Raw genomic sequence first — 26,180 nt, 5'->3', positions numbered from 1 at the left:
CAGAAGTGGAGGCTTGAGGGCGGAGGGGACTTAGACTCCAGGCTGCCTGGGGCCTGGGTCAGGCTCATTCCCCCCCCCTGCCCCCTCCCTGCAGCACTTCTTGGAGCAGTCTTCCCCAGGAGGAAGGAGGGGGCTGCTGACTGCCAGAGATGGGAAGGACCTTACAGAGGAAGGTGCGATCCAGGGGTTTGCAGATAGTTTGGGCCCTAGAACCCCCTTTTCCAGCGTTTTGTGACCCAGAAGCTTATTTAAAACAGATAAAAATGGGGCCACCGTCCCTCATTTTCATATGCCCTGAGCCACCTCACTGTGCCCCCTGCACGGGACAATGAGGCACCGAAGGGTTGAGCTGGGGCCTCGTCCAAAGTCACACCAACTCCATCTGGGGCCCAGACCTCTGCACATCTGCTCTGGGTTAAGACTGGCTGGGGAAGGGGGAAGGTCGAAGGGACATGTGGAGGTCCAGCACCCCCGGCCACCCGTGCCACCTCCGTCTCTGCTCCCGCGTGGAGAGGAGTGTCCTGGTTAAGGCTGTCCCACACCAGCAGCCCGGATGGTGTCAGTGTCACCTTGGCAGGTGCCAAGCTTCCTGCAACGGAAACCCAGGAAGTGCATTGGATGGGAACACACGCCCTTTGTCCGCAGGCTCAGAGAGGCCCTGCTCCCTCCCCGTCTCCATCCTGCTAGCCTTGGACCAGCTCTCTTCCAAGCCATTGAGCAAAGGGCCTCCATCTTTTATTAGGGCTGTGGCATCTGAGACCCCAGGTGGCAGGGAGGGGGTGGGAGAGAGATTGGGGGGAAAGACCCAGGGCAGCGCGGACATTTGCTGCCCAGTCAGAGGGCAACGTGGCACCCACAGAAGAGGGCTTTGATGCAACAGACATGGTGGGGCACCTACTGTGTGCTAACAACGAGTGGAGGAGCCCAAGGGAATCACGTCAGACATAATTAATCCTTGTCCCCACAGAACTTACGGAGAGTTGGGGGAGAGCAACATGTAACACAAATTAATGTAATAACTACCATTGTATCACGGTGACCATAATAGAATGGTGATATGTGCCATGATGGAGTGAGCAAGGGGCTGCGACAGAGTAAGGGGTACGGGTGGGGGTAGGGGAGGCCTCTCTGGGGGGTGGGTGACATATGGGCTGAGATGAGGAAGGGCCAGCCGTGAGAACAGAGGAGGACACTCCAAGGACGGGGAGGCAGGAGGAAATACATGGGCTTTGAGGTCAGACTTCAGCTTAACTCCCAGCATTCTGGTGCTGGCTATGACCTTGGACAAGCTCCTTCCCTCTCTGAGGCTCTTGTTTGCTCACCTATAACATGGGGGAGGGGCACCTGGCTGACTCAGTCCGTGGAGCACAGGACTCCTGTGGGGTCATGAGTCTGAGTTACACACTGGGTGCAGAGATTACTTAAAAATAAAATGTATTTTTTAGTTTTATTTATTTGGGGCATCTGGTAGCTCAGTTGGCTAAGCGGCCAACTTCGGTTCAGGTCATGACCTCACGGTTCGTGAGTTCAAGCCCCGTGTTGGGCTCTGTGCTTTTAGCACATAAATAATAAACATAAATAAGTGTTTATTTATTTTTGAGAGAGACAGACAGAGAGAGAGCGCGCAAGCCGGGGGAGGGCAAAGAGAGGGGGGAACAGAGGATCCGAAGCCAGCTCCGTGCTAACAGCAGCAAGCCCCACGCGGGGCTCGAACTCACAAACCGTGAGATCATGACCTGAGCCGAAGTCGGATGCTTAACCAACTGAGCCACTCAGATGCCCCAAAAGTGAAATCTTAAAAAAAAACCAAACAAACAGGGGCACCTGGGTGGCTCAGTCGGTTAAACATCCAACTTTAGCTCAGGTCATGATGTCACGGTTCGTGAGTTCAAGCCCCATATCAGGCTCTGTGCCGACAGCTCAGAGCCTGGAGCCTGCTTCAGATTCTCTCTCTCTGCCCCTCCCCTGCTCACACTCTGTCTCTCTCTCTCAAAAATAAACATTAAGAAAATTAAACCAAAACAAAAACCAGAGGTCCTGCGCTGGATACCCACCCTCAAATGGGGACAGGAATGCTTCCCTTTGCAGACCTGTTGGGGACGGAGGCACTGAAAGGGTACCCCCCAGAGCCTGGCCCATAGTTAGTGACCACCAAGTAGCAATGGCTATTCTCCCATCACCCTTGCCTGGTCTCCGGAGATCTCGGTCCACACAGTCCATATGCTCTGGAACTAGATCCAGGAACAGGGACAAGTTTTCCTGTGCCACAGCCCTCACTGGCCCAGAGACCTTGGGATGTCAGGACTCAGCAATTCCTGCAAAATGCACAAGTTGGGGTTGGAGGTCTCAGGTAGCTGCATATACAAATCACATGTGAAGCAGCGTAGTGATGGGTAGTAAGCAGTTAGGAGCTTGGGCTTTGGAATCAGACCTATCTGAATTTGGATCTTGGCTCTCCCGCTTCTTAGCTCTGTGCTCTTGAGCAAGTCACGTAATCTTTCTGTACCTTGGGTTTTCTCCTGAGGAGACAGAGAAAACCATTCCTTCCAGGTGGTTCTGAAAGCTGGGCGGCGGTGGGGGGCGGGCAGATAATGCATGAAAAATGCATAACACAGGGTTACAATTCCTCAGTAGAGAATCAGCGTATGAACAGCTGTATTAACAGCTCGTGGCAAGTGAAATGCACATATGCTCATCTTCCTGTACCCGGAAGCAGTCGCCTGGACAAGACGGGGAAGTGGGCCTCTTCATTCCCTTCCTCCCCTGAGATGGGCTTCTGCGGTTCCTGCTTCGGCTGCCTGAATCGGGGCCTGCCTCTCCATCCCCTTACTCAGATGTGTTCACTGATCCTTCACACCAGGAGGGCACGACTGAGACTCAGTTATAGTCCCTTGGCTGGGTGGGGTAGGGTGGACTAGAGGCCACGGTCAGCCTCTGGGCTACATGCCCCACCTCCATCATCTGTTCAGTCCACTCGACAAATGGACTTCATTTGAACCCAGGTAGCCTGGCTCCAGGCAGCTTTACTGAATGGGCCCAGTGTGTAGGGAAAACGTTTGAAAACCAAGGGAGGGGAGAGGGGCACCCGGCGGGGGAGGGGGCTCAGTCAGGGTAAGCATCTGACTCTTGATTTCATCTCAGGTCATGATGTCATGGCATATGGGTTCGAGCCCCACATCGGGCTCCACGCTGACAGTGTGGAGCCTGCTTGGGATTCTCTCTCTCCCTCTCTCTCTCTCTCTGCCCCTCCCCAGCTTACTCTCTCTCAAAAACAAACTAAAAAAACCAAAGGGGAGCAAACCGGGCCACATTATAGCCACATAAATTCCCCTCCTCTCAGGCCCCAAGCCTATGTCCACTTGGGCCATGCAGGGCCCAGCTTCCCAGAGCTGGCTGTGATAACATCGTCTGGGTCTTAATCCCCTCCTGGTCTGGGGGCCTGAGCTGGCACTGTCTGGGCTGGTTGGTTCCCACGGCCAGACCATTGCTTCGCAAATCAGCACGGGCTCCATGGAGGGGGCCAGAGGCTCAGCAGGCTGGGAAGGCCCCTCTTTGGCCCTGGCCTTGAAGGTCAGAGCCCCTTCTGTGGGCAGAGAGGAGGAAATCCTGGTGTCCGTCCCTTTGGGGGTCCCCGAGGTTGCCCCAGGCCCTTGGCTGCTTGCCAAGGCTGAGCCCCTATTCAAACACCTCACTGGTCCCATCTCCCTGCTTGAGCCCCCACCCCCACTGGGAGCCCCCACCCTTGGCTTCATCTTTCTTAGCACCCCCAGTTCCTGAGACCCCTTCTTCCCCCCAGCTGGCCTCCCTACTTCTCTCTTAGCCAAGGTGGGTTTACTGTGAGTGTAGGCCTCTCCGTGGTAGGGGCCCCTGTGAGGGTTGCTGGGAGTTACAGAGTGTTCTAGGAAGGGAGGTAGCCAGGTCGCACTCAGGAAGCATTTTCCATTCAGTGCCCTTGGCACACCGCCCAGGGAGATGTCAGAAGAAGGCACCCAAGTCTCCAGGCCTCCAGCAATTTGTTATGCTTTCTCTTTATCATTCTGTCACTACCCACTTCATTGCAAATTTTGTATTCTTTTTCCTAAAGGGGGCCCTTAACATTGGACTGGCCCTGCCTTACTCCTTACAACCCATCTCCACCCTGATGGCCAGACCATCTCGCTAGAGCAGGATGTGATCCTCACGAGCCCCCCTCGCTGCTCCCCACCCAGCCCCTCCGGGGCTCCTGCTGCTTCCAGGGAGGAAAATGCCAAGCCCTCCCGTGACCCTGGGCCATCTGGCTGCAGCCAGCCTCCGCAACCCACCGCATCTCCCTCGCGCCCTCTGCTCAGCCACGGGAGGGGGGGGGAACCTTTCTTTAGTCCCTCAGGCATCTCAGCACCTGGGCTGCCGCACCACGCCCCCCCGAACGTTCAGGACTCAGTGTCAACAGCTCCTTGTCGGTTAGGCCTCCCTGAGCCCACATCACACACATCATAACACCTGGCCTTCCCGTCAACGCCAACCGCACCTGCGTGAAGGGCCTGCTTTGCCCCAGATGCCTCCCATCTCACTCACCCAGTTCTTCAGGCCGAGAAGCCGAGAGCCCTGGATTCTTCTCATTCTATCAAACCCACATCTAATTGATCAGGAAGTCCTATGGGCTCTTCGAAATACATCCATGTCCAACCACTTCTGACTACCTCCACGGCTACCATTTTGGTTCAAGCCCTGGGTTCTCGCCAGGGTTAATATCATCTCACCTGGGTAATTTCACATGCTTCCAAACTGGCTTGTTTCTGTGCTATTCTACAAACAGCAAGGGGAGGAGTCCTTTAAAAATGTCAGTCACGTGGGGCGCCCGGGTGGCTCAGTCGGTTGAGCGTCTGACTTCAGCTCAGGTCACGAGCTCGCGGTTCGGGAGTTCCATTGGGCTCTGTGCTGACGGCTCGGAGCCTGGATCCTGCTTTGGATTCTGTGTTTCCCTCTCTCTCTGCCCCTCCCCTGCCTGTGCTCTGTCTCTCTCTCTCTCTCTCAAAAAATTTTAAAAATTTTAAATAAATTTAAATAAATAAATTTTTAAAAATTAAATAAATTTAAATAAATAAATTTTTAAAAATTAAATAAATTTAAATAAATAAATTTAAAAAAAAATTTTAAAAACCCAAAACACTGGGCTACAAAAAGACTGTGACTTCTGTCCTGCATGTCTTTTCTCTCTCTCTCTGTCCCTTACTGGCTTGCTCTGAGGGACACCAGCTCCCCTGTTGGGAGCTGTCTATGGGGAGGCCCACATGGCGAGGAACGAAGGGAGACCCCTGGCCAACAGCCAGAGAGGAGCTGAGACTCCCAGCCCGGTAGCCTGTAAGAAACTGAATCCTGTCAACAGCCACGTGAGTGAGCTTGGAAGTGGACCCCCGCCCCGGTCAAGCCTCACGATGTCACCGGAGCCTTGGCCCACGTCTTGACTGCGGTCTGTGAGGAGACCCTGAGCCAGAGGCCCCAGCCAGCCTGTGGGACCCAACCCACAAAAAAGCGCGAGACAGTAAGTGTCTATTGTTTTAAGCTGCTAACTTTTGGGGCCGTTTGTAACACAGCTGTGGATCACAAATACACTCACCTTAGCTTGTCCCAGTCTCCTGCCGACAGAGTGACTTACCCAGCTGTACTTTTCCTTGCGGCACAGTTACTACAGGCCAGAGCCTGGCCCCATGCAGATGTTCAATAATTACTTGCGAATGAGTGACTAGGGTAAGTAAGGCATGCAGGATGCCCAAAGGGACAATGCCATAGCTCAGAAGGGGCGAAGTGGGAGTTCAGGAGGGGGGAGGCCGGTTCACCCCAATCCAAGCTGCCCGGGAGGCTACTACCCCCTTCTAGCAGAGACTGGGGGCCCCGGTCTCCCTCCTCTTCGGAAGGATGCTTGGTCAGAGCGCAGGATTCGAACTCTCACGGTCTCTGAGAGAAGTCCCAGCTTCATACCCCATTCCAGACCACACCTTCTGGATTTCCTCTGCTCTTTGGACTTCAGGCCTCTTTCCCTTTGTTTGGGATGGAGATTTGCTAAACGCCTCACTTAGAGTGATCTAATTTTTATACCCTTGTCAGACTTTTTCATAAAAATCATTTAATAGATAAGAAAAGAATCCTAGTCCAACTCACGTGGCCCATTTTTTTTGTTTGGAAATGGTCCCTGTGTCCATAAAAAGGAAAGGACTGCCAAATCCAATCCCCTCCCAGCCCTGTCCCCACCGGGTCCCAGGCTGTGCTAGGGGCCAAGAGGCCAGAGAACCTTCCAGCAAAAACATCAGGCCCGAGTTGGAACCTGGTGCCCATTCTGGGTCTGGCAAGGGCTGGCTGGGTGCCCAACTAACTGAGCCATTTCCTCCCAGACTGGGACAAGTTTCCTGCCCAGAGGGAACTGAACGCACTCCCAGGCAGAGGGGGGCTGGGTCCTGGATTGGGGGAGGGGCAGCCACAGGCATTTCCCCCACCTCAGCTACTTTGGGGCTGAGAGGCCCATCTGGGGGTAGGGTGGCAGAGAGCAAAGGGTCGGGGATTAGGCTTGGACTGTCAGTTGGGTGGCCATTTCTGGAGGAATGAGCTGAAACCACCCTGTCCGGGCTTGGGGCCAGCCTGCCCCATGTCCCAGGTGTGTCCCAGGTGTGTCCCAGGGTGGGGAGCGGAGAATCCTACCCCAGACTCTGTCCTGAGGCAGTAGCCTTTGGGTGACCATGGTGGCCTTTGCTGAGAAGCAGGGCTTGCCAGAACCTGGAATCCTCCGAGAATCTTCTCCCCTCACCTCCTCCCTGACGTCTCCTCCACCCCTCCTAGACAATCTGACCCTCACAACCCCCAGGAGGCCTGGAAGCTGGGAGTCTCCTTTGCCCTGTGGGGCCCCTCCTGGGAAAGGGCCCTGAGCTGGGCCTTCAGTCCCTGTGGAAACTGCCCTGTGGGCTAGATGCTCGGGCCAGGGTAACATGGCTGTGATGGAGCATCAGATTACCCTGCTCACAAGGTGGCTGTAACCATATTCCAGAACCTTCCAGGAATGGACCTGCCATATTTTACGTGCACCTCGGTTGGTTTCCGTGGCCCCAGTTCTTCCAACAAGAGGGGGGTAGCAGGAGGCATGCAAAGCACTTGAGCTCTGGGAGTCAGGCCACCTGGATTCAAATCCTGACTTAGCCACCAACTAGCTCAGTGACCTTGAGCAAGTTACATAACCTCTCTGAGCCTGTTTCTGAATCTGTAAAAAGGGATAACAGTACCTGCCTCTTGAGGCTGATGTCAGAACCAAACGAGATCATAGAAGTGCTCGGCATAGTGCTTGGCACATGGTCAGCACCCTACACATGGCAATTTTTCTTCTGACGGGCTCAGAGAGTGGCAGCGAAGCCCCCAAGGACACACAGCAAGTAAGCAGAGGAGCGCAAGTAAGCAGAGGAGCTGGTACCCAACCTTTTCCCAGATAGTCTGTTGCCTCCCCGGGCTGGGCCCTGCAGGAAATACGAGGCTGAACGAAGCTGAAATGGCAAGGATCGTCACGGTCTTAGCGGAGCCTCCCTTTAGCTGGTTCTCAGCCTAGGATGGGACGGAAGGTGGGCACCATCCACCCGCGACCGCAGGTGGGTGCTAGACCACGCGTCCAGGCTAGACCACATCCCCATGGCTTCCTCAGCCACCTCAGTACTGAACTCCCCAACACCAGGGGACCCAGCCGGCATGTTTCCCCGGGGCCCGCCCCAGCCAGAGGAGCTGTGTGGCCTCAGAAAAGCCTCTTTCCCTCTCTGTGTGTTCATGATTCTTTAATTTTTTTTTTTTTAACATTTTATTTATTTTTGAGACAGAGAGAGACAGAGCATGAACAGGGGAGGGGTAGAGAGAGAGGGAGACACAGAATCGGAAGCAGGCTCCAGGCTCTGAGCCATCAGCCCAGAGCCCGACGCGGGGCTCGAACTCACGGACCGCGAGATCGTGACCTGAGCTGAAGTCGGCCGCTTAACCGACTGAGCCACCCAGGCGCCCCTGTGTGTTCATGATTCTAACGCAGGTTGAGAAAATCATCTTTATTGTTGTTCATGGAGAGGGCGAGGGAGGCCAGTAAAGGAGAAGCCATTCTGAGAACGCAATTCTCCCCCATTCCCCCAACCCCCCCACCGGGAAGGCAGGTTTGAGGGCGCTGCATCCGTTCTCTGTCCTGAGAAAAATAGGGGTTCGCTCAGTGGCCTCCAAGTGCCCCCTTCTGAGAGCTCTAGCCCCGAGCCCTCTTCTCCCTCCCAAGAGCCCCAGTGCCCACCTTGAACTCCAAGTGGGGGGCAGGGCTGGCAGTCCTGGGGTCAAGACCTCCAGATGAGCCTGGGTGGGCCTGAGACAGACCCCCAAGTCCTTGCCAGGGCAGGTCAAGAGGGGGCTGTCCCCTGGGGCTGGCCAGGTGCTGAGGGCTGGGGCGGGGGCTGCCTTGGAGCTGACACTGAAGGCCTCTGGGATGGAAACTCCTGGGGGAAGGTGGGGAGGAAAAGAAGAAGGACACAACTCAGCTCCCCCATCCTCTGGTGGGGGAGCTTCGGGCCCTGCTTCCCACGCAGGGGTCAAAGCTTAACACCAGGTGAAAGAGGGGATTTCAGCTCCTTCTGCCCCTACCCCGAGAGAGGTCACCCCAGCCCTTCTTGAACTCGGGCCTGTGGAGGCTCCTCGGGCTGTCTGGAGCGGGGCTTCCGTGTCTGGGGGACCCACGCGGTGAAGCGCCCACCTGTATCTGGCAAAGGTCCAGCAGGGTACGGACGCTCGTCAGGCACCAGAGCTCGCCCAGCAGGGACATAAGGACACCCAGGAGGTCCAGCCAGCTGCCCACGGTCAGCAGCAGCACGAAGAGGCCGCCCATGCGCACCAGCACCGTCTGGACCTGGCTCTGCAGGCCGGGGTTCTGCCGCTGCTCCTCTGGGGGGGCAGGGCACCTGTCACCACCTGCCCGCCCTACCTGCGGTCCGGCCTGGGACGGGGCCTGGACTCCCGGCTGCCCCCGACCTTCCTCAGTGTGAGCCTTCCCCTCCCCTTGCAGCCCCCTGCCTCCCTCCTCCCTCACCCCCACTCTCTGAGCACCTGGCTGGCACCAAGCACTTCTTCCTAACCAGGCCTCGCTGTCTACCCCCGAGCCTGCCCGCTGCTGCGCTCTGCCTGCAGTCAGGGGAGGGAGGGGGGGCACGCCAGCTCCAAGCTGCAGGCCCTGTCCTGCCTCCACTGCCACCTCTAATCGGTCGGGAAGCCCCGGGGACTCTTTCTGCTAAGTAGAGCCCCACCCGAACCCACCTCCCCACTCCCGCTGCCCCATTCAGTCCCAGCTCCCGGCTTCTGTTCTTGACCTTGTGGGTCAAGTGTCTACTCCATGTCCACTCGGCAGCTAGTGACCTTCTAAACACAGGAACGTGACGTCCTGCCTGATCTGAGCCGTGTCCTCGTTTCGTCTCTGGCTCGCTCCCGTTCCTTACGACTCCCCAGCATGCCAGACTCACTCCCACCTCAGGGCCTTTGCACCCGCTGCTCTCTGCCTGACTGCCCTTCCCTGTCCCGCCACCTCGACCCCGTCTCCGCCCTGCAGCCAGGCGGTTCTTCCCATAGCCCACATCTGGCCAGGTCGCTCTCCCCTGCTGAAAGCCGTGCAGGGGCTTCTCATCAGACCGCCTGCACTGGGTTGATGAGGGCTCTCCATCAGGCCCCCCCATCAGCCTGGCCAGTCTCAACCCCTCCCCATTCCCTTGGGGTGACAGCCATACTCCACTTTTTCAGTCGCTCCACAGGGCCCCACCTTCTCTCACCTCTGGGCTTCGGCCTGCGGGGTTCCCTCTGCCAGGATCTCTTCCCTGCCCCCCTTCCCCACCCGAACCCTCCTACTATCCTTCAGAACCCAGTTCAAGCTCCATCTCCTTGGGGCTCCCAGCGCATGCCACACCCATCAGTGAGCCGCCCCATATGGCTTCTGTCACTAGACTGGGCGCCCTGGGATGGCAGGGGTGTGGTCTGTTGTCGGCCTCCCCGGGGCCTAGCACAATGCTGTGCCCCGGTCGGACAGTGGGACGCGAACGCCCAGTGAATCAGCGGCCGCCCAGAACCCCGCCTGTGGCCCTTACCCTGCATGTAGATGACGAGCAGCGTGTAGCAGATGACGAGCGGCGTCCAGAAACGCACGGCGTCTGACGTGCTCAGGAAGTCCCGGTTGATAAGGGCCACGGCTGCCAGGTCACCCACGGCAAAGGCCACGGCCAGGGCGCGGGCCAGCAGCCGGGGGAGGGCATGAGCGCCGGCCAGCAGGCCCAGGCAGACCCCGCAGTACTGCTGGCTGCTGTGCAGCTCGTAGAGCTGGTAGATGTGGCCGCAGAGGTGCCTGGCGCCCGTGCGAAGCAGCGTGGCCAGCCAGAGGCCCAGCAGCAGGTTCAGGGTGCGGTGCGGGGCGTCCTCCTGCAGGAAGCTCAGGCCGCAGGTCAGCCCGCAGCCCAGCGCGTACTGGCACAGCAGGTGTAGCCGCAGCCTCTCGGGCCCCTGGGAGCCCTGGGCGGGGGAGGGGGGGGGAGAAAGGGGGCCGCGATGCTGGGGGCTCAGGCTGCCTTTCACCTGAGGTGGGGGGGGGGGCAAGGGGCTGTGAAGGTGCAGAGGCTCCATTCTGTAGGAATCTGGAGCCAGGAGGAACCTTGGGGATCATTCCCAAAGAAGGAATATTCCCTGGGGTGCCCGGGTGGCTCCGTCAGTTAAGCGTCTGACTCTTGATGTCGGCTCAGGTCATGATCTCATGGTTCGTGAGATCGAGGCCAGCATTGGGGTCTGCGCTGACAGCATGGAGCCTGCTTGGGATTCTCTCTCTCTCTCTCTCTCTCTCTCTCAAAATAAATAAATAAACTTAAAAAAAAAAAAGCAGGGATATTGCCTTCAAGGTCAAGCCCTACCTACTGGGATCATTTCTTGCTGCTTAATTTCAGTCACAATTGTTCCTTGGGCCCCATGTGCTTGCTGAAGGTTTGTGGCTCAGAGCCTTGAAGACCTGGGTTCAGAGCCTGACTCCACTTTTTGCTGGTTGTTGACCTGCGACAAGCCAGTTACCCTCTCTGAGCCTTAGTTTCCCCGTCCGTGAAATGGAGATCACAGCAAAGCTCTACCCGCCTCTGACTGTGTGGATACGTGAGATGATACGCACTCAGAGGATCCGGCACGGGGCCTGGCACACGGGGAGCTCGGTGTCCAGGAGCTCGCTAGGAGCAGGGACTGCACTGGCGATCACAACCCCAGGGGGCAATCTGCACCCTCCGGTCCCGGTCTTACAGAAAGGAGGTGATGAGGAGACAGGGGGGTCTGGGGTGAAAATCAGGGCCCGGGTTCGGGTAATGACACCCCCCCCCCCCCCCACCTCAGGGAGCCTTACCTTGCCCAGGGAGAGCAGTGTGGAGATAGCCCGGAGGGAGAACTCAAGCACCACCAGGGCGGCCACCCGGGCCCCCACGACGGTCAGGATCAGGGCCAGCCCTGCCAGGTGCACGGTCTCCAGCGAGGCCCACGGGGCCTGCAGCCGGTGCTTTTCCAGCCGCCGCTCAGGGTTGCTGTGGGGCAGAATGGACGTGGGCAGGGCCAGAACCACCAGCCTCGGCCTGGGCAGTGGTCCCCGTGCCCCCAGACATGCTCACTGGGGATAGGGTTCCCTTCCCTCCGGCCCTGCCCTCACAGGCCGGAGAGAGCTGGGGGCCCAGGAGTGGGCTGGGTTGGCAGGCACTCACTTGGCACAGTTCACAAAGAAGTAGACCTTCAGGAGGCTGTTCAGGACGGAGACTCCGCTGGCCCCGATGAGGCCTGAGGGGCAGGAGGGAGGGCAGGCGGTTTGGAGGGTGAGAGGTGGTGGGAGACCCACGTGGTGGGGGGCGGGGGCGGGGGGGGGGGTCCACCCTGCAGCTGCCCAGAGCTGCCGGAGGGGGCGGGGCTGCACGGGACAGGGAGGTGGCGCTCACCTTGCAGGACAGAGTCTAGGAGGCTGGAGCCCCACTGGAGGGAGGGGAGGCCGGGGAGCCAGGAGGGCAGGGATGGCAGGGAGAACATGGCCGCTGCCGGGATCAGCCCCCGCCTCTGGCCAGGTCTGCTCCAGAGAGACCAAAGTCACGGGGCAAAGGTGTCAGTGGAGGGAGGGGAGGGGCAGGGAGGGATCAGAAGCTCAAGGGAGGGAAGGGGAGGGGAGGGGAGGGGAGGCAGGGATACCTTCAGGGCCCCAGGGTTACTGGCCTCGGGAGCCTACTGCTGTCCAGGGGCTCCGCCTTTGGGCGGCATGAAACCAGCACTGATCTCTGGCCTCTGTCTCTGCTCAAGTCGGGTGCCCGTTTTTCTCACCCTACCTTAGGCCTTGCCCCACAGGGCCTTCCTGAAGCCCCAGGCCTTATCTGTTGCCCCCCACAGCCTTGCATCTGGGCTCTGCCCCCTCAGCCCCAGTTCTGGAAGGTGGTCCGGACCCCCCACAACCTGAGGTTGAGATACAGCTCTGGGCCCCCCCTCTCCTTCCGCCACTGGGCAGCCTGCCTCGACGATCCTCCCCGTGTCCACTAGGTGGCAGGCCTCAGTTGGGTTGGAAGCCGAGGGTGCAGCAAATTCGGATCCTCCTTCCCCAGACGAGGAGGGAGCCAAGGGGTGGGGGGTGGTGTCACGGGTGGGGGAGACCGAGGCTTCAGCAGAAGGGAGTCGTGGAAGTAAACAAAATAGAAAACTTTATTGGTTTGGAGTGTGTGGTGGGGTACCCCCGGGGAACAGCAGACATGGGGGATGGCAGGGGAGGTGGTTTAGGCTCTGCTTGGGCTGGGGCCAGTCCTATCCCTTCCAGGGACTCGGTGTCATTCTCTGAAGCACAAAGGTCAGCGTGGGCCTTAGGAACACACTCACTGGGAGGAGTGTGGCTGCAGCCTGGGGAAAGGGCCCAGGGTGAGGACACCTAGCTCTGCTACTCACGTTGAGCCAGTCCCCTCCCCACCCTGGGCCTTAGCCTCCTCATCTGAAGAATGGGCATGTCCAGAGACCCCTTTCAGAACGGTCACGAGGATTTGTCTGGACGCCCACAGTGCTGGGCACCTAGGAAGCCCTCAGTAAAAGCTTCTAGTAGTTGGTGTTATAGGCTGCATTATGTCCCCCCCACTCACATTCATATATTGAAGTTCTAACCCCCTATATGTGACTGTAATTGGAGATGGGGTCCCTAAAGAGGTAATTAAGTTAAAATGAGGACATTAGGGTCGGTGCTAATCCAACACGACTGGGGGCCTTATAAGAAGACATTAGGACACAGACACAGAAGGAAGACCATGTGAGGACCCGGGGGGAAGATGGCCATCCACATGCCAGGGGGGAGAGAGAGAGGGGAGAGAGGAGAGAGAGAGAGAGAGAGAGAGAGAGAGAGGCCTCAGAAGAAACCAACCCCGCTGATGCCTGGATGTCTGACTTCCAGCCTCCAAGCTGTGAGACAATATCTGTTGTTTAAACCATCTTGTCGGAGGTCCACTATGGCCTCGTGGTGCCTCACAGTGACTGTCGGGAGCCCTCCAGCCCTCATGGTCCTGGCTCTTGCCAGGGACACCAGCCTGCGCCGGGCAGAGCTAACTTCCAGTCCTCTTTCTGCCACTTCAGAGCTGTGTGGCTTTGGTCAAAGCACTTCCCTTTTCTGAGTTCTTAGATTCCTCTTGGTAAAAGAGGGTTTTACCGTCTCACACTGTTTGAGGACTAAGCAAGCTGATGCATGTAAGCGACCCAGCTCAAGGTGATGGCCATGCCCCGGAGCAGTGATTATCATAATGAGTAAGGCTCTGGGATAAGGTAACCCAGTACAGAGGGGGAAGAGAATTTGCTGGAGAACAAAGTGGCTGGCCATCCAGAACAAATGCTCTGGCCTGAGGGGGGGCCGTGGGTCTGGGGGGGACCAGCGCTGTCCACACTCTCCTCCGACCTGTGGCAGGGTCTAGGCCAGTGGTCTGCTCTGAGCCGGCCATTCCCAGCTGGAGCGGGCCATTGCTTCCTGCCGAGTGCCAGGCTGTGTCGGGAAATGGGGGTGAGGGGTGCCCCCTAGGTGCCCTGGTGCAGGCCCCGCCCAGCCAGTTTCCGGAGCTCATCCCAGAAGAGCATGCTGAGGATTGTGTGGGGGCCCAGGCGCAGGTAGGCTGGGCCCAGACCCTTGTAGAGTGCCAGGGGGCCCTCCTGCCGCCAGATCTTCACCAGGCAGTCGGCGAGGCCACCATACAGCTGGCCCTGGGGACAGACACGGGGCAGATGTCACTACAGGGAACGTGGCGCCCTGGCTGGCACAACCAGGGGTGTCTGTGTGTGGGGGCTACTGTGGCACATCAGTAGAGAGACTCTCCCCAAGCTGGGCAAATTCTAGAAAGGTGGCCCTGTAGGCTGTGAAATGTAAGAAGCCTCTTCATCCAGGCAGCCACGGCCCCATGCCTGGGGGCTGAACTTTGGCTAGTGGCACACAGGTGGATTTCAGCCCTCACTCGGCCTGTGGAGGGCACCTCTGTGCTGAGCGCAGCCTGCACCGGTGTATGCGAGGGCCCGTGTGCGTGAGGCCGTGGGGTCAGGCCTGGATTCTGATTCGGGCTCCTCCACGTATCAGCCGGGCGACTGCACACACAAGTCACCAGATCTCTCTGAGCGTCAGTTTCCTCATCAGGAAGATGGAGGTGATGGTGAGGATGGAATAAAACCCAGAGGTGAAAATGCTTAGCCCATGCCTGGGACATAGGTGCTCAGCAAACAAGGCAAATCGATGCGTCTCCATGCATGTCACGTATCTGCGTGTCTCTGGCTGTGTGTGTGTGTGTGTGTGTGTGTGTGTGTGTGTGTTGGAGGGTGCTCTCCAGCTTCCCACTGGCCCCCCACCCCCCGCACCAGCCCCTGCTCACTTTGCCAATTCCGTCCACGGGCTGATTGTATAGCCGCGTGCTGACCACGTCGAAGGGGGTCATGACTGCGGCCACGGCGACGCTACTGATCATGCCTCCAGCCAAAGCCACCAGCCAGCTGTCCTCCGGGAGCCACTGTGGGGTGGTACAGGTTCTGATGCCTGCAGGTGCCCTCCCCCCACCCGCAAGGTACCCACCCTCCCCTCCCAGCGTGTGGGGGCTGGGAGACCTAGGGGAAGGGGAACAGACCGGGTGCTTCCAGCTACCTCCCACCCCAGCTCCTTCACAGCTACAGGGCTCACTGCTGGCCCCCACTCCTGCTGGGCACAAGGGCCAGGGACATGACCCTAAGGGCAGAGCTAGGGTCCTCAGCTGTCTTCAGGGGCCCTGTCTGTCACCTCCCCGTTGGCTTCCCTAGGTGGGGGTCCAGCTGGAGATGTTAGGGAGTGATGAGGGCCCAGAGGGGGAGAAAGGAGGCAGGCAGCCCTTACTTTGGGGTGTCTGTGGGTGGGCAGGCACAGGTGTCCCTGGCTCCTCACCTGTTGTTTCTGCACCCAGGCCTTGGCAGAGGCAAAGGTGGCCAGCTGGGCCGCGGAGCCGACCATGACCCTGGGCACGGCCCCACCCACGCCCCGCCATAGTCCTGCCAGGCCTTGCTGCCGCCAGATGGTCTCCAAGGCCCCCAGAACACTCTGCGGGGAGAAGACGCCGCATCATGGTCAGCCCCTGCCGGCCCAGGAGCCCATCCGGCCCAGGGAGCTCTGGGGAGTGACGGTTCCTACCTGGTGATGGTGCTGGTGCCCCACAGCCATCGCGGCCACCGTCTGGGCCTGCAGCTGTGTTTTGACCTGTGACAGCAGACGTGAGAGAGGGCCTGGACGAGCGCACCCCGACATCCAGAGCGCCACGAGCCCACCCCCACAGCTGAGGGGGCGTGTGGGATAGGGTCGGGGGCGAGGCTCTGAAGTTAGCCTGGGTCTGCATCCCGGTGTGACCGGAGCAAGTTACTTAACCCCCTCCAGGCCCGTCCGCTCACGCCTGACAAGCTGTTCTGAGGACTAAGCGGGATGACGACGGTACAACACGCAGCCGGGGACGCGGGGGCCTCGCTTATTTTTCACTCGCACAGGCTGCACGGGAAGATGGGTGGCCACACGGGGGTGGAGCCAGCACACGTCCTGCCACCCTCTGCCCCCTCCTCTGGCTCAGGCCTGGTGGGGCAGGGACCCCAGGAGGATGAGGATCAGGACCAGGCTCTGGGGCTTTGAGCCAAGAGGCAGATTCCAATCCCGGGCAGGGATGTTCCCCGCCCAGCAGGCCCCACCCGGCCGTCCAGGTCGGTCCCGCAGGGCCAGCCTGGGAGGCTCCAGAGTCCCCGGGCGAGCTGGGTCACGGGGTGATGGAGGATGGAGAAAAGGCACTCACCAAGTAAGCAGGGCTCCCCACGAAGGCTCCCAGTGCCCCCGCCACGGCGCCTGCGACCACGGTGCCACCAGGCTGTTGGGTGAGGCCAGCCTGGCACGCCAGGCTGTAGCAGTAGAAGCGGACGCCATTCATGAGGCCCTGGTAAAGGAGGCCAGCGGCCAGCCCCTTCTGCAGGCCACACAGCCCATCTGCACGGATCACTGCGGCCACCGAGGCAAAAAAGCCCCTGTAGGGCCGCGGGTAGGTGCCCCGGGCCCGCAGCTCCCCCTGCAGCTGCAGCCGCGTCTTCACCACCTCTAGGGGGTTAGTGAAGACACAGGCCAGGCAACAGGCCGAGGCGCCTAGCACCAGGTCCACAGCGGGGGCAACCGTCTCCTTGGCCTCTGTTCCTGAGGCCCGTTGCGCCCCGGGCAGGGACATGGGCACAGGCCCTGGGGTGGCGGAGCTTACGCTGTCTGCACCCCCGCAGGGCCGCCCGGCTGGGGATCAAGGGGGCCTGGGGCCATGTCTGGAGGGCAGACGTCCAGGTCAGACAGGCCGCCGGGTGGCCCCTGGTCTATCCTGGGAGTCCACCTGCTCTGCTCGGCCGCTGGGGCTGTTGGAGCCCGGGACACGCCCCTGCTGGCTCTGACCAATCCCAGCTGTCTCTGTTCTCCACACCTCCCCGCAGGGGTGGGCCTGGACCCTGGGATCTGGGGAAAAGGTCACCTGGGGCAAGAGGGAGATTGGGGGCGGGGAGAAGGTGTCAATCAGCTGAGACACCTCCTCCTGTTTTTCTTATCCTCCTGCCCTCCCTGTGGCGCTGGGGCGAAGGGCTGGTGCCCCTGCCCCGCCTCTGGTTTAGCCAGTCCTGCTGCAGCTCGGAGCCCTGGGCATAGAGCAACTGCCCAGGGAGGCTCCTGAAACCGTGCCCAGGCAACGCGCTGACTGCCCACAACCACCCTGCCACTGTCCTTGTGACTTCTCCGTTCCCGGTCTCAGTCTTCCAGTCTGGTTCCCACAGTCTATGGTCCCACTGAGAGCAGAGGTGGAGAAGGGCTTCTTGAGCCCTGTGGAACTGCTTTTGAACCCCGGGCTCTGCTACCATGTGTGACTCTGGGCAAGTCACTTTCTCTCTCTTAGCGACGGTCTGTTTCTAAAACGGGGATATCAGCACCTACTTCAGAGGTGTGTGGAGAACATGCCTGGCACAGGGCTCCACCCAGAAGATGCCCACCCCCCCCCCCCCACTGCCCTGTCCCCCGCTCTGGCTCCTTCCTCCCCATCCTTTGCCTCCCAAGACTCCAGGGCCCTGGGGCCGTTGTGTCTCAAGGAGTGGCCTGTGGCTTTGGTCATTCACCCTATGAAGACTTGCCCCCTAGTCCTGTCCCTCCTCCTGGTGGGAACCTCTTCTGGACTATAGGTTTCTGGAGAGGCCCTGTATAGAAATGGCCCTTTGTCTTTGTTTTTTTGCTTTTTTTCAGAGAGAGGGAAAGAGAGAGAGAATGAATCTTAGGCAGGCTCCACGCCTAGCTCACTACTGTACCTTGAGACCGTGACCTGAGCCGAAATCAAGAGTCGGCTGCTTAACTGACTGAGCCACCCAGGCGCCCATACGTGGCCCTTTGTGAGAAGGGACTTCCACCCCTGGGAATGGCTGTCAGGCGCTAGGCTGCTCGGCCTGGCCTCCACCTTGGCCTCTGCGCCCGGGCAGTTCTCTCCCGCCACGGTCACCCCACATCAGCCAAGTTCCAAACAGAACCAGAGGCCGAGCCACCCTGCCTGTAAGCCCACCTCTAGGCCTCCACGCCCACCTTTCCCAGCCCCCGCTCCTTTCCCCCCAGGTACGAAGCCCTGGAAGAGGCAGCGAGCGCTGAGGGCTTCGGGGCCCCAGATCACTTCCCCCCAACCCCCGGCCTGGGCCTGGCAGGCTTGGCACCCTCTGGCCTGCGCCCAGCGGTCTGGGGACAGCTTGGACACTCTCGGGTTTATCCCACATGGCCGGCACTCGCCCCCAGAGCTGGGGAGGCTGGGAAGGCTGGCCGCAGAGACAAGTCCCGGGACTGGAGGGGTAGCTGCCGCTCCCCTGGCCACTGCAGGAAATACAACAGAGAGCAAAGGTCAGGTCAAGAAACCCTCAGGGCCTGAGCTCCAGAGAGCTCCATGGGGGGGGCAGCGGGCGACTGGGTTCTGGGTGTCAGCACAGAGCAGCTGATGGCAGAGAATTATGGAATGAATGAAGAATGAATGGCCAAGGGGCTTCAGAGGGGGGCTGGAGATGCCCCTCCTCCATCCTGGTCATAAAGGGCCGGTGACAAGTCTTGGCAATATAACGTGTCTATTTTATTTAAAAAAAAAAAAAAAAAAAAAGAAAAGAAACAACAAACAAAACCCAGACCATCTGACCCCTTCCCCCGGCGGGCCCTTGATAAAACTCTCCAGAAGGGCCCGGATCCAGCCAAGCAGGGGATGGTCAGGAGGCACCCACGGGGATGCCAGGCTGGTGGGCTCCATTCCTCTCTGAGCCCTCCTCCCTCCCCTTTGCTCCCTGCCTGCCTCCTGGGTCCTCCTGGGTCCTCCCGGGTCCTCCCGGGTCCTCCGGCTGCTGCGGTTTGGGAAGAGACAGGGGCAGGGGGCCGTGGACATGCGGGGCCGCTGGGCAGCCAGGGAGGGCCGGCCCGGCCCCTGCCCCTGCCCCCGGCTGTGGGCCCTGGCGAGGCAGGCAGCAGTGTGCCGGGGGCCAGAGATAGCGAGGAGGAAACATGCACCGAGACCTTAGTGCCCGGCCTCCCTGCACAGCCGGCTGAACGTTCAAAAATGAACAAGGATGGCCGGGTTTCTGCCCAGACCTCTCACTCGGGAGAGGAAGAGGGGACTGCTGCCTTCTCGGTCCTTCCGCTCCCCTCAAAGCTGATACTATTCTCACTGCCGTCCTGAAGAGACGCAGATACATCCGGATGTGCCACGTACACAGAGCCCATAGGGCTCAGACCCTCCGCCCCAGCAGCACTCTCCGGGCACCACTGGCCAGGCAGGATGCCCAGGGGTGTGCGGAGCACCCATTCTGGATCCCTGGGAGGGGAGAGACCCCGTCTCAGGCCCCGGTCGGTGGTTCTGTCCCCCAGGGTGGGAGTGGGCTGTGGAACAGGGGTGGAAGCCAGGCCCCAAGCGGCATGATGCCCCAGCGGGCCACTGCGTGTGCTGCTCCGCTCGCCTTTCTTGGCCCGCGGGGGGGTGGGGGTGGGGGGGGCCGGCCAGCTCCGCCTCAGCACCAGGGGTCCCGGGAGGCTCTGCCCCGGCACAGGCTGTCGCTCCGCTGCCAGGCGCTGTGGATGAGGCTCAGGGCATCCTCGAACTTCTTGCTGGAGGCTTCCTGGGTGGCCTTGTGGGGGAGGTCCACCTGTGCGGGGGCAGAGAGGGGGGTCTGTGAGGGCTTCGGCCCAGGACCCTGCTCTCCCGGGGCTCCACGGGAGCCCTGGAGACCCTCGGCACCACGGGACCAAGAAGGGGCAGTGTGTCCCAGGTTCTGCGTCTGGCTGTGGCCTCAGATGCGCTGGAGGGCGGAGTCTTGCCCTTTTGGTCCTAAATGTTCCGGGCTGTCCCAGAGCTGCTGGTACAGCGCCGTCCCCGGACCCCTGCCTCCTGCCTCTGTGCCACACAGGAAGGACTCCTCTCCCCGGGGCAGCGGCTCCACTCCTCGGGGCCCCGGGTGGCTCGGTACCTGGTAGATGGTTTTCCACCCGGAGCTCAGCGCAGACAGGAATCGGTCCAGTTCAGATGTGCAGCTCAAGTAGATGACCCAGGGGGGCAGAGCCTGCTGGCTGTCCTGGGAAAACTCCTGGGGAGGGCGGGTCCCCAGGTGAGCAGAAGCGGCCCTCCTTCCGCAGGGCCTGCCTCCACTGCCCCCGGGCCCAGCTCACCAGGACACAGTACTCCTTGCCGGGTTCCGTGGAGACGGCACTGATGTCGGCCAGCCTGGCTGTGCCCAGGGAGCGGAAGAAGCTGGTCTGGCAGTCCTCGTGGCAGGTGAAGAGGCGGTCATCGGTAATCACCAGGCAGCAGGGGATGCAGGGGCTGGGGGTCACCCCCTGGGGGATGACCTGAAGGGCATCGGCAGAGGGGAGAGGCAAGCTGGAGCTCTCCGGGGGTCGGTGGCACCAGACCTGCCCCCTCCAGGGGCCCAGCCAGCCCTTGGGCTCCCCCTGCGCCAGAGGTCAGGCGGGCTCCACCCAAGTCGGAAGTGGAGGTGGGGACAGGGGTGACAGTGGGAGTGTCCGGCCCACAGGCGGCCCTGAGCACGAGGACCCGCTCCTGGGCTGTCCCCTGGAGGTCCCCGTCTTCGTCCTCATGGGCCTCTCTGTGAGTGCTCTCTGTGAGTGCGTGTGGGTCTGGGGAAGGGACACCGGAGGGGGCTGGACGGGGTCGGGAGGCCAGACGAGCGGCGCAGGCCGGAGGCGCTCACCCCTTTGGACACGGCCTGGCAGAGCTGCTGCATCCAGCCGGCCATCTCGGCCTCGCTGTCCGCGCTCAGCTCCAGGCAGGGCCGGTCGGCGAGGATGACCTGGAAGGCGTGGGGCCGATCCGTGGTGTTGGCTCTCCGACAGCCACCGCACTGCTCCCCCCTGGGCCAGAGGAGGAGGGGTGAAAGGGGAGCAAGGAGGCAGGGGTGGTGTCGGACACGGGTGCGCCTGCACCCGCGGTCCCGGGGGCTGGAGGCCACCGGAAGGTGCTATGGACCCCTTCGGCTCTCAGGAGAGACTTAAAGCTGCCAGGCGGGCCCGGCCCTTTCCGAGTGACAACTTCTGCAAGGGGAACTGCCAGAGTTGCCAAGATCCTTCTAGATATCTCAACCTGGCCAGGCAAGGGGTGAGAATCCGCTCTTAGCTCTGGCCCTCTTGGCATCAGGGCACATTCATTCCCGTCGCCTCTGTGGGCCCCAGGTTTTCTCCAAGCACCTGTGTGTCCATCTTCCATCAGGTCAGGAGCTTCCCAGGAGAGGGACCGCCTCCCCTGCCCGGACAGACCCTCCTGGCAGGGAGTTCCTCTTGCTCCCCTGACAGGACGATGCCCAGCCTCCCCTTGCTTGGGGTCCTACAGCCTCAGGGCTCAGCAGACCCCAGGGCAGTGGTCAGGGCTGCCGGATGGGGTGGGGCTGAGTGGGGGCAGGCCGAACTGATTGACACGAGGGGGTGGGGTGTCAGCTCGAGCCAGGGAGAACAGGAGCCCCGGGTCCCAGGCTCAGCCAGAGCCGCCACCTGCGGGCAGCACCGCCAGGCCTCACGCCTGCCCAGCCCCCCATCGCTAGGACACTCACCCCATGTTCACAGAGAGCAGAGGGGTGACATCTGTGCGGTCGGGATACTGGTAGAGGATCCCATTGCTGCAGGGGCACAACATGGCAGGGGTGAGGCCCGTCCCAAGAACCAAAGGCCAGGTGGGGCCCAGATCCCGGGGGGGGGGGCCTGCAACTGGGGCCTTAAGCCCCAGAGGCCAAGGGGCCTGCCCTCTGTGGAAGGGAAGGTGAAGAGAGAACTGCAGAGGCTCGGGAGGGCGTGCTGTCCCCTCAGCAGACCTGGGGATGGCGAAAACCTTGGCAGCAGCCCTGCCCGGACCCCCACCTGATGCGCCCCAGGATCCTCGGGCCCCAGAGACGGCCGCTTTACACAGAAGCTCTCGCAGCCCGGAAGGGGTCTGCTCCAAAACCCTTGTGGGGGTGGAAAGATGCCCCCGTGGGCTTCTCTCCCGGGGGGCCGGTCCAAGGGAGACCCCCGCTGAGGGCCCAACAAGCCCCAGGTCGAGCCCGGGGCCAGAGCTGTGGGAGCCCCCACCTGAGGACCACGAAGCAAGTCTTCCAGTGCTCTTTGCCCAAGTAGGAGGTGCCTGCCTTGTAATGCAGCATGCCTTCTTTGGTGATGGCGCCCTCAGGGGGTGAGCAGTGGCAGGGCACTGGACCCAGGGACTCATCCAGGGGGTCCTCCCAGTGCACAAGCCCGTAGAAGCGCACGGTGACAGCGGTGGCCTGGGGCGGGGGGGGGAGGGGGCAGCAGACAGAGCGGTGAGGTCTGGGTCGGGCTCACCAGCAGCCCAGCACCAGGAATGGCCGCTGAGAAGGCAAGGCCGTGCCCCAAGTGGGGTGGGGGACAGGACCCGAGGGTAGGAGAGCCCCTCCCAGGTGGGTGATGGAGAGGTCCTAAAGACGTCCTTTTGCGTCGCCTGGCCCCTAACACCTAACAATACCTCCCCTGCACTCCCGGCTCTACCTCACACTTAGATTCCTGGGCCACGAATTTGGCCAGTGCCAGCTTCTCCATGGTGGCATCAGTCAGGATGCTGGGGTAAGGTGGCTCCCGGCAGCCTTTGATCATGGCGGACTTCAAAGAAGCCAAGAAGAACCTATACAAGGGAGTGGGGTTTGCTGTCAGAGGCCTGGGGGACCTCCACCCTTCAACTGGACGGGATCCTGGCCTGGAGGGGTCCCAGGAACTCTGGGGAGGGACCCGGCCGGAAGCAGAGCTCAGGGCAGCAGGTGGGGCGATGATGGTCGGTTGCCATCAGCTGTGACCTGCAAGAGGCCTAACCGTTCCCCGTGGCCAAGGTGCCTGGGGTCTGACGGTGAGGCAGGACCAGGTGAGGGGATGCCGCAGAACGGGTGGGACCCGGGTGCCCGTCACTATCCGATCTTATCATGTGTACTTTCGGTACGAAAGCACAAGGGCCAGCAGTGGGGCTCGGGTGTCCTTCCTGGCGGGTGACTCAACCAGCCCCCTTCCTCTCCGCAGGCCACGCAGGGTCTGAGGTCACCTGAACTGAATACGGAGCCAGTCAGTGTGTGTACCTTTTCCTGCAGGGGCCGGAGGGAACACATCTGCTCCGCACTGGTTTGTGTCCCACTTCTCCCCCTCCTGCCCCAAGGGTGGGGAGACCAGGCCAGGACCTCCAGTCCTACAGGAACGGGGAGGTGGGGGATTGGCCGGGGTTGGGGGGGGGGGGAGCGTCACTCACTCAGCCAGGGCCACGTCAGCCGTGTCCAGCAGAAACTGCTTCCTGCGGTTGGTGCACACCAGCTTCACCGTCTGCTGGTCGAGGCCCACCTGCCAGAAACGATACCTTCACATGCACAAGGGGCTTGGCTGCTGCCTGGCGGAAGAGGCAGCCACGGCCAGACAGAGGGCCGGCTGGGGAGGGAGGAGGCAGACCCTGGCATCGCCACAAGGTAAAGCCCCAGAGGCCTGGGACCCAGGGCGTGAGTCAGGGAGGGGAGGGATGGTCAGAAATACGGTGGACAAAGAGGCGTCCTCAGACTCGGTTCTCATCCCCAGCATCATGTGGTGAAGCCCCCGGGAGAGGAGCTGACGCCCAGCCCTGGGGGCGGAGGGGTCGAGGCAGGGACGTGCCTCGCTCTGAGCTCCCGAGGCGGGTAGCCAGAGGAGCCCCGTCCTATGCAGTTGGCCTATGCCAACTGCAGATCCCGCACTCACCGACACATAGTCAAGTTCATTGTAAGAAACGGCCTCTTCCACCAGGTATGGCTTCTCCGCGGCCCCTGAGAGAGGAGACCCCAATGCCTGTAACTCTCAGTGGCCTCTTTTCCCTCCCCCTGCCCCCTTTTCTAAGACTGGCCCCTCTCTCAGCGAGGACCCGTCCTTGTCCTGCGACCTGAGATGACAGAGTAGGACAGTGACACGGGGTCCTCGTGGCGGGCAGGCCCCCGGGCTCGTCTTGGGGCGGAGTGGAGTGTTTTTGCCACCACACGCCAGGCAGCCGAGAGCCAGGGGCGGGGGGCACAGAGGGAGGGAGGGTGGTCAGTGTCGTCCTCGACCCGCTCTCAGCAGCTGCCCTGGCCTAGCCCGGGGGCGGCGGGCACCTTTCCGGAGCAGGTAGACATAGCAGTCTGTGAGCAGCACGTACAGCAGCTGCAGGGTACCCTCCATGTGCCCGGTGCTCATCCGGATCATCTGAGGGGCCGAGACAGGGGACGGTCAGGCACCCCGGCTCCCGCCCCCGGCCCGGGCCAGCGCGCTTTTGCCCCTGGCCCCTGAGCTCCTGGGACTTACTTTGAAGAGCTGCTCTTCGTTTTCTCGAAACACGTGGATCATCAGCAGGAGTAAGTGATTGTTGTCTACCCTGTGAGAGGGACAAGCGTGGGGAGGGTGAAGGCCAGGAGGGGGGTGGGAGGGGACACAGGCACGCGGCGGCACCGTTGTCGCGGCTCTGCTCCTGACCAAGAGCCAGAGCGAGGGAGGGGAGACGTGCGCCCCGTCGCAGCCCCCAGCCCAGGCTAGTTCCTCCGGGGGTTCTGCTTGGTTCATTGGGAGGACGACGCCCACTGTCTCCTGCTTTGCAGGCCGGGGGCGTCTCACGGCAGCCGCACCGAGAGCCTTGCTCACCTGAACTCTGCCGAGTGGGTCATCTCAGAAGGGCTCCCCTGCCCCTCATCCACCCCCGAGTCCTCAGCGCTGCTCAGACACGGGCTGGGCTGGTCTCGCTTGAGCTGGCAGAGAGCCTCGTGGGTCCCGGGCTCTGCTTCGGGCACAGGTCCGTCACCCGCAGGGGGCAACTGTGTCTCCAGTCCCCGGGTCTCTGGCTCCCGGGCCTCCCCCAGGGTGTCCTCTAGGGGCCCAGGTGCCTGTCCCTCTCTTCTTCCTCCTCCCTCTTCTTGGCCAGCAGTCGCAGGGCCACCAGGAACATGCAGCGGTTGGCCAGGCCCTGCAGGGTCATGGTTGCTGCCACTTGATGTAAGAGCGCTTGGACTCTCGACGGTAAAGCGGTAGAAGTCCATTGGGGCTGGAAGCCCCTCACTAAAGTCGCAAAATGGCGGCTTCTCCGGGGCATCCCCGGGAGAGCCGGTCCGAAAGGACTGGTCTGGGGACTGGACGTGGGAGCGCCAGGCGCTGGGGTCCAGCTGCCCGTTGAGCTGGTCAATGACCTTACTCAGGGGCTGCCCCAAGCGCTCCATGGAGGTGTCCTTCATTTCGGGGATGAGCAGACCCATCTGGCCGGGCTCCGGGAGCTCGCTGCTCTCGGCTGTGCCGCTGGGCCCCTCTCCCTCCCCCTGGGGGGAAGTGAAGGTAGCGTCCGGTGAGGCCCGCCCAAGGCCTGGGCTGCTGACGAGGCTGTCACCATTGCCCCGCCTGGCACAGCTGTCCTGGCTGGAGGAGGGGTGAAGCGGACTAGCTTCCTCATCCGATCTGGTCTTCTTCTTCTTGCCGGTTTTCTTCTTCTTGGTGACCCTGGGACAGTAGCGATGGGGAGAGATTTACCATCTGGGCGCCACTGAACTGGGGAATTAGGTGGGCTGGGTCAAAAGAGGTGATTCTGGGCGTGTGACCTCTGAGGGCACAGCCAAGCTTCCATGGTCCTGGGCAGCGCTGGCTGGGAGGCCCTAGGCCAGGGGCACAGAGCAGCTCAGGCCCTGAGGGACGCCCTGCTGTTGGCAGAGACAGGGACCAGAGGAACCCCTGAGCAGGTCCCACGGATTCTAGCCGATGACACCAATGAGCTAGCTGTGTTCTGGGGGGACAAAACAGGCCACGGTCGGTCGGAGCGATGGCGCCTCCCTTCAGCCCTCCCCTTAGGATGTGGCCGGCGGACCCTGGACGGACCTCACTTCCCATTAGGTGTCACTGTGGATAATTCAACCAAAAGTGGACTTAAAGTCTTTTGGGCTCAAACCCCTTGGTTGCAAATTGGCTGGGACGGGTGTGGCAAGGCGACCCCAGGTCTGAACCCATGAAGCCAGTCAGGACTCGAACCACCCTGCAGAGGCGGACCCCTGACTCCAGTCACTGGGGAGCAAGGCCAGCAAGCCCCGGGGGTAGGACACGCACATCTTCTCACCCAGGGCTGAGAGCCTCAGGGTGGGAGCCAGGGGCAGTCGGGAGCCCAATC

At 61.1% G+C, this 26,180-nt stretch overlaps 3 protein-coding genes across 6 annotated transcripts in view; all 3 read right to left on the bottom strand.

Annotated features, from left to right (window-relative positions):
* Positions 1–460: 460 nt before the first annotated feature.
* TMEM82 (transmembrane protein 82) lies at positions 461–12,121 on the bottom strand. 3 transcript variants are annotated; one of them, XR_015254501.1, is made up of 8 exons: positions 11,964–12,121; positions 11,736–11,808; positions 11,387–11,561; positions 10,104–10,521; positions 8,729–8,916; positions 8,276–8,474; positions 2,187–2,315; positions 461–589 (listed from the first exon to the last, which is right to left on the bottom strand). XR_015254501.1 is itself a non-coding variant. In XM_086715771.1 (6 exons), exons 1-6 carry the CDS (start codon positions 12,049–12,051, stop codon positions 8,379–8,381), a joined length of 1,038 nt encoding a protein of 345 aa, XP_086571897.1. In that variant the 5' UTR covers positions 12,052–12,121; the 3' UTR covers positions 8,031–8,378. The 3 variants fall into 3 exon arrangements, 1 of the variants encoding a protein (XP_086571897.1); XR_015254500.1 differs by lacking the exons at positions 461–589; positions 2,187–2,315 and adding an exon at positions 8,031–8,176; XM_086715771.1 differs by lacking the exons at positions 461–589; positions 2,187–2,315 and having other exon boundaries at positions 8,031–8,474.
* A 569-nt stretch (positions 12,122–12,690) lies between these two features.
* On the bottom strand, positions 12,691–16,940 carry SLC25A34 (solute carrier family 25 member 34). The gene is made up of 5 exons (XM_025912167.2): positions 16,314–16,940; positions 15,671–15,736; positions 15,428–15,580; positions 14,889–15,023; positions 12,691–14,232 (listed from the first exon to the last, which is right to left on the bottom strand). Exons 1-5 carry the CDS (start codon positions 16,731–16,733, stop codon positions 14,050–14,052), a joined length of 957 nt encoding a protein of 318 aa, XP_025767952.1. The 5' UTR covers positions 16,734–16,940; the 3' UTR covers positions 12,691–14,049.
* A 1,707-nt stretch (positions 16,941–18,647) lies between these two features.
* PLEKHM2 (pleckstrin homology and RUN domain containing M2) overlaps positions 18,648–26,180 on the bottom strand; it is a 35,872-nt gene continuing 28,339 nt past the window's right edge. For both annotated transcript variants that reach the window (XM_086715770.1, XM_086715769.1), the window contains 12 exons: positions 24,680–25,522; positions 24,347–24,416; positions 24,157–24,247; positions 23,771–23,835; positions 23,295–23,383; positions 22,553–22,685; positions 22,121–22,311; positions 21,607–21,672; positions 20,755–20,914; positions 20,213–20,392; positions 20,014–20,130; positions 18,648–19,692 (listed from right to left, as the gene is read on the bottom strand). In XM_086715770.1, the coding sequence (XP_086571896.1) occupies positions 19,558–19,692; positions 20,014–20,130; positions 20,213–20,392; positions 20,755–20,914; positions 21,607–21,672; positions 22,121–22,311; positions 22,553–22,685; positions 23,295–23,383; positions 23,771–23,835; positions 24,157–24,247; positions 24,347–24,416; positions 24,680–25,522 (2,140 nt within the window). In that variant the 3' untranslated portion in view covers positions 18,648–19,557. The remainder of the gene's footprint in view (positions 19,693–20,013; positions 20,131–20,212; positions 20,393–20,754; positions 20,915–21,606; positions 21,673–22,120; positions 22,312–22,552; positions 22,686–23,294; positions 23,384–23,770; positions 23,836–24,156; positions 24,248–24,346; positions 24,417–24,679; positions 25,523–26,180) is intronic.

The sequence above is a fragment of the Puma concolor genome, chromosome C1, assembly GCF_028749965.1.
Source record: "Puma concolor isolate L17-30 chromosome C1, mPumCon1.1.hap2, whole genome shotgun sequence".
NCBI lineage: Eukaryota > Metazoa > Chordata > Mammalia > Carnivora > Felidae > Puma > Puma concolor.
The sequence above is the reverse complement of the archived record's forward strand: the minus strand, read 5'-3'. Positions and strand labels throughout refer to the sequence as shown.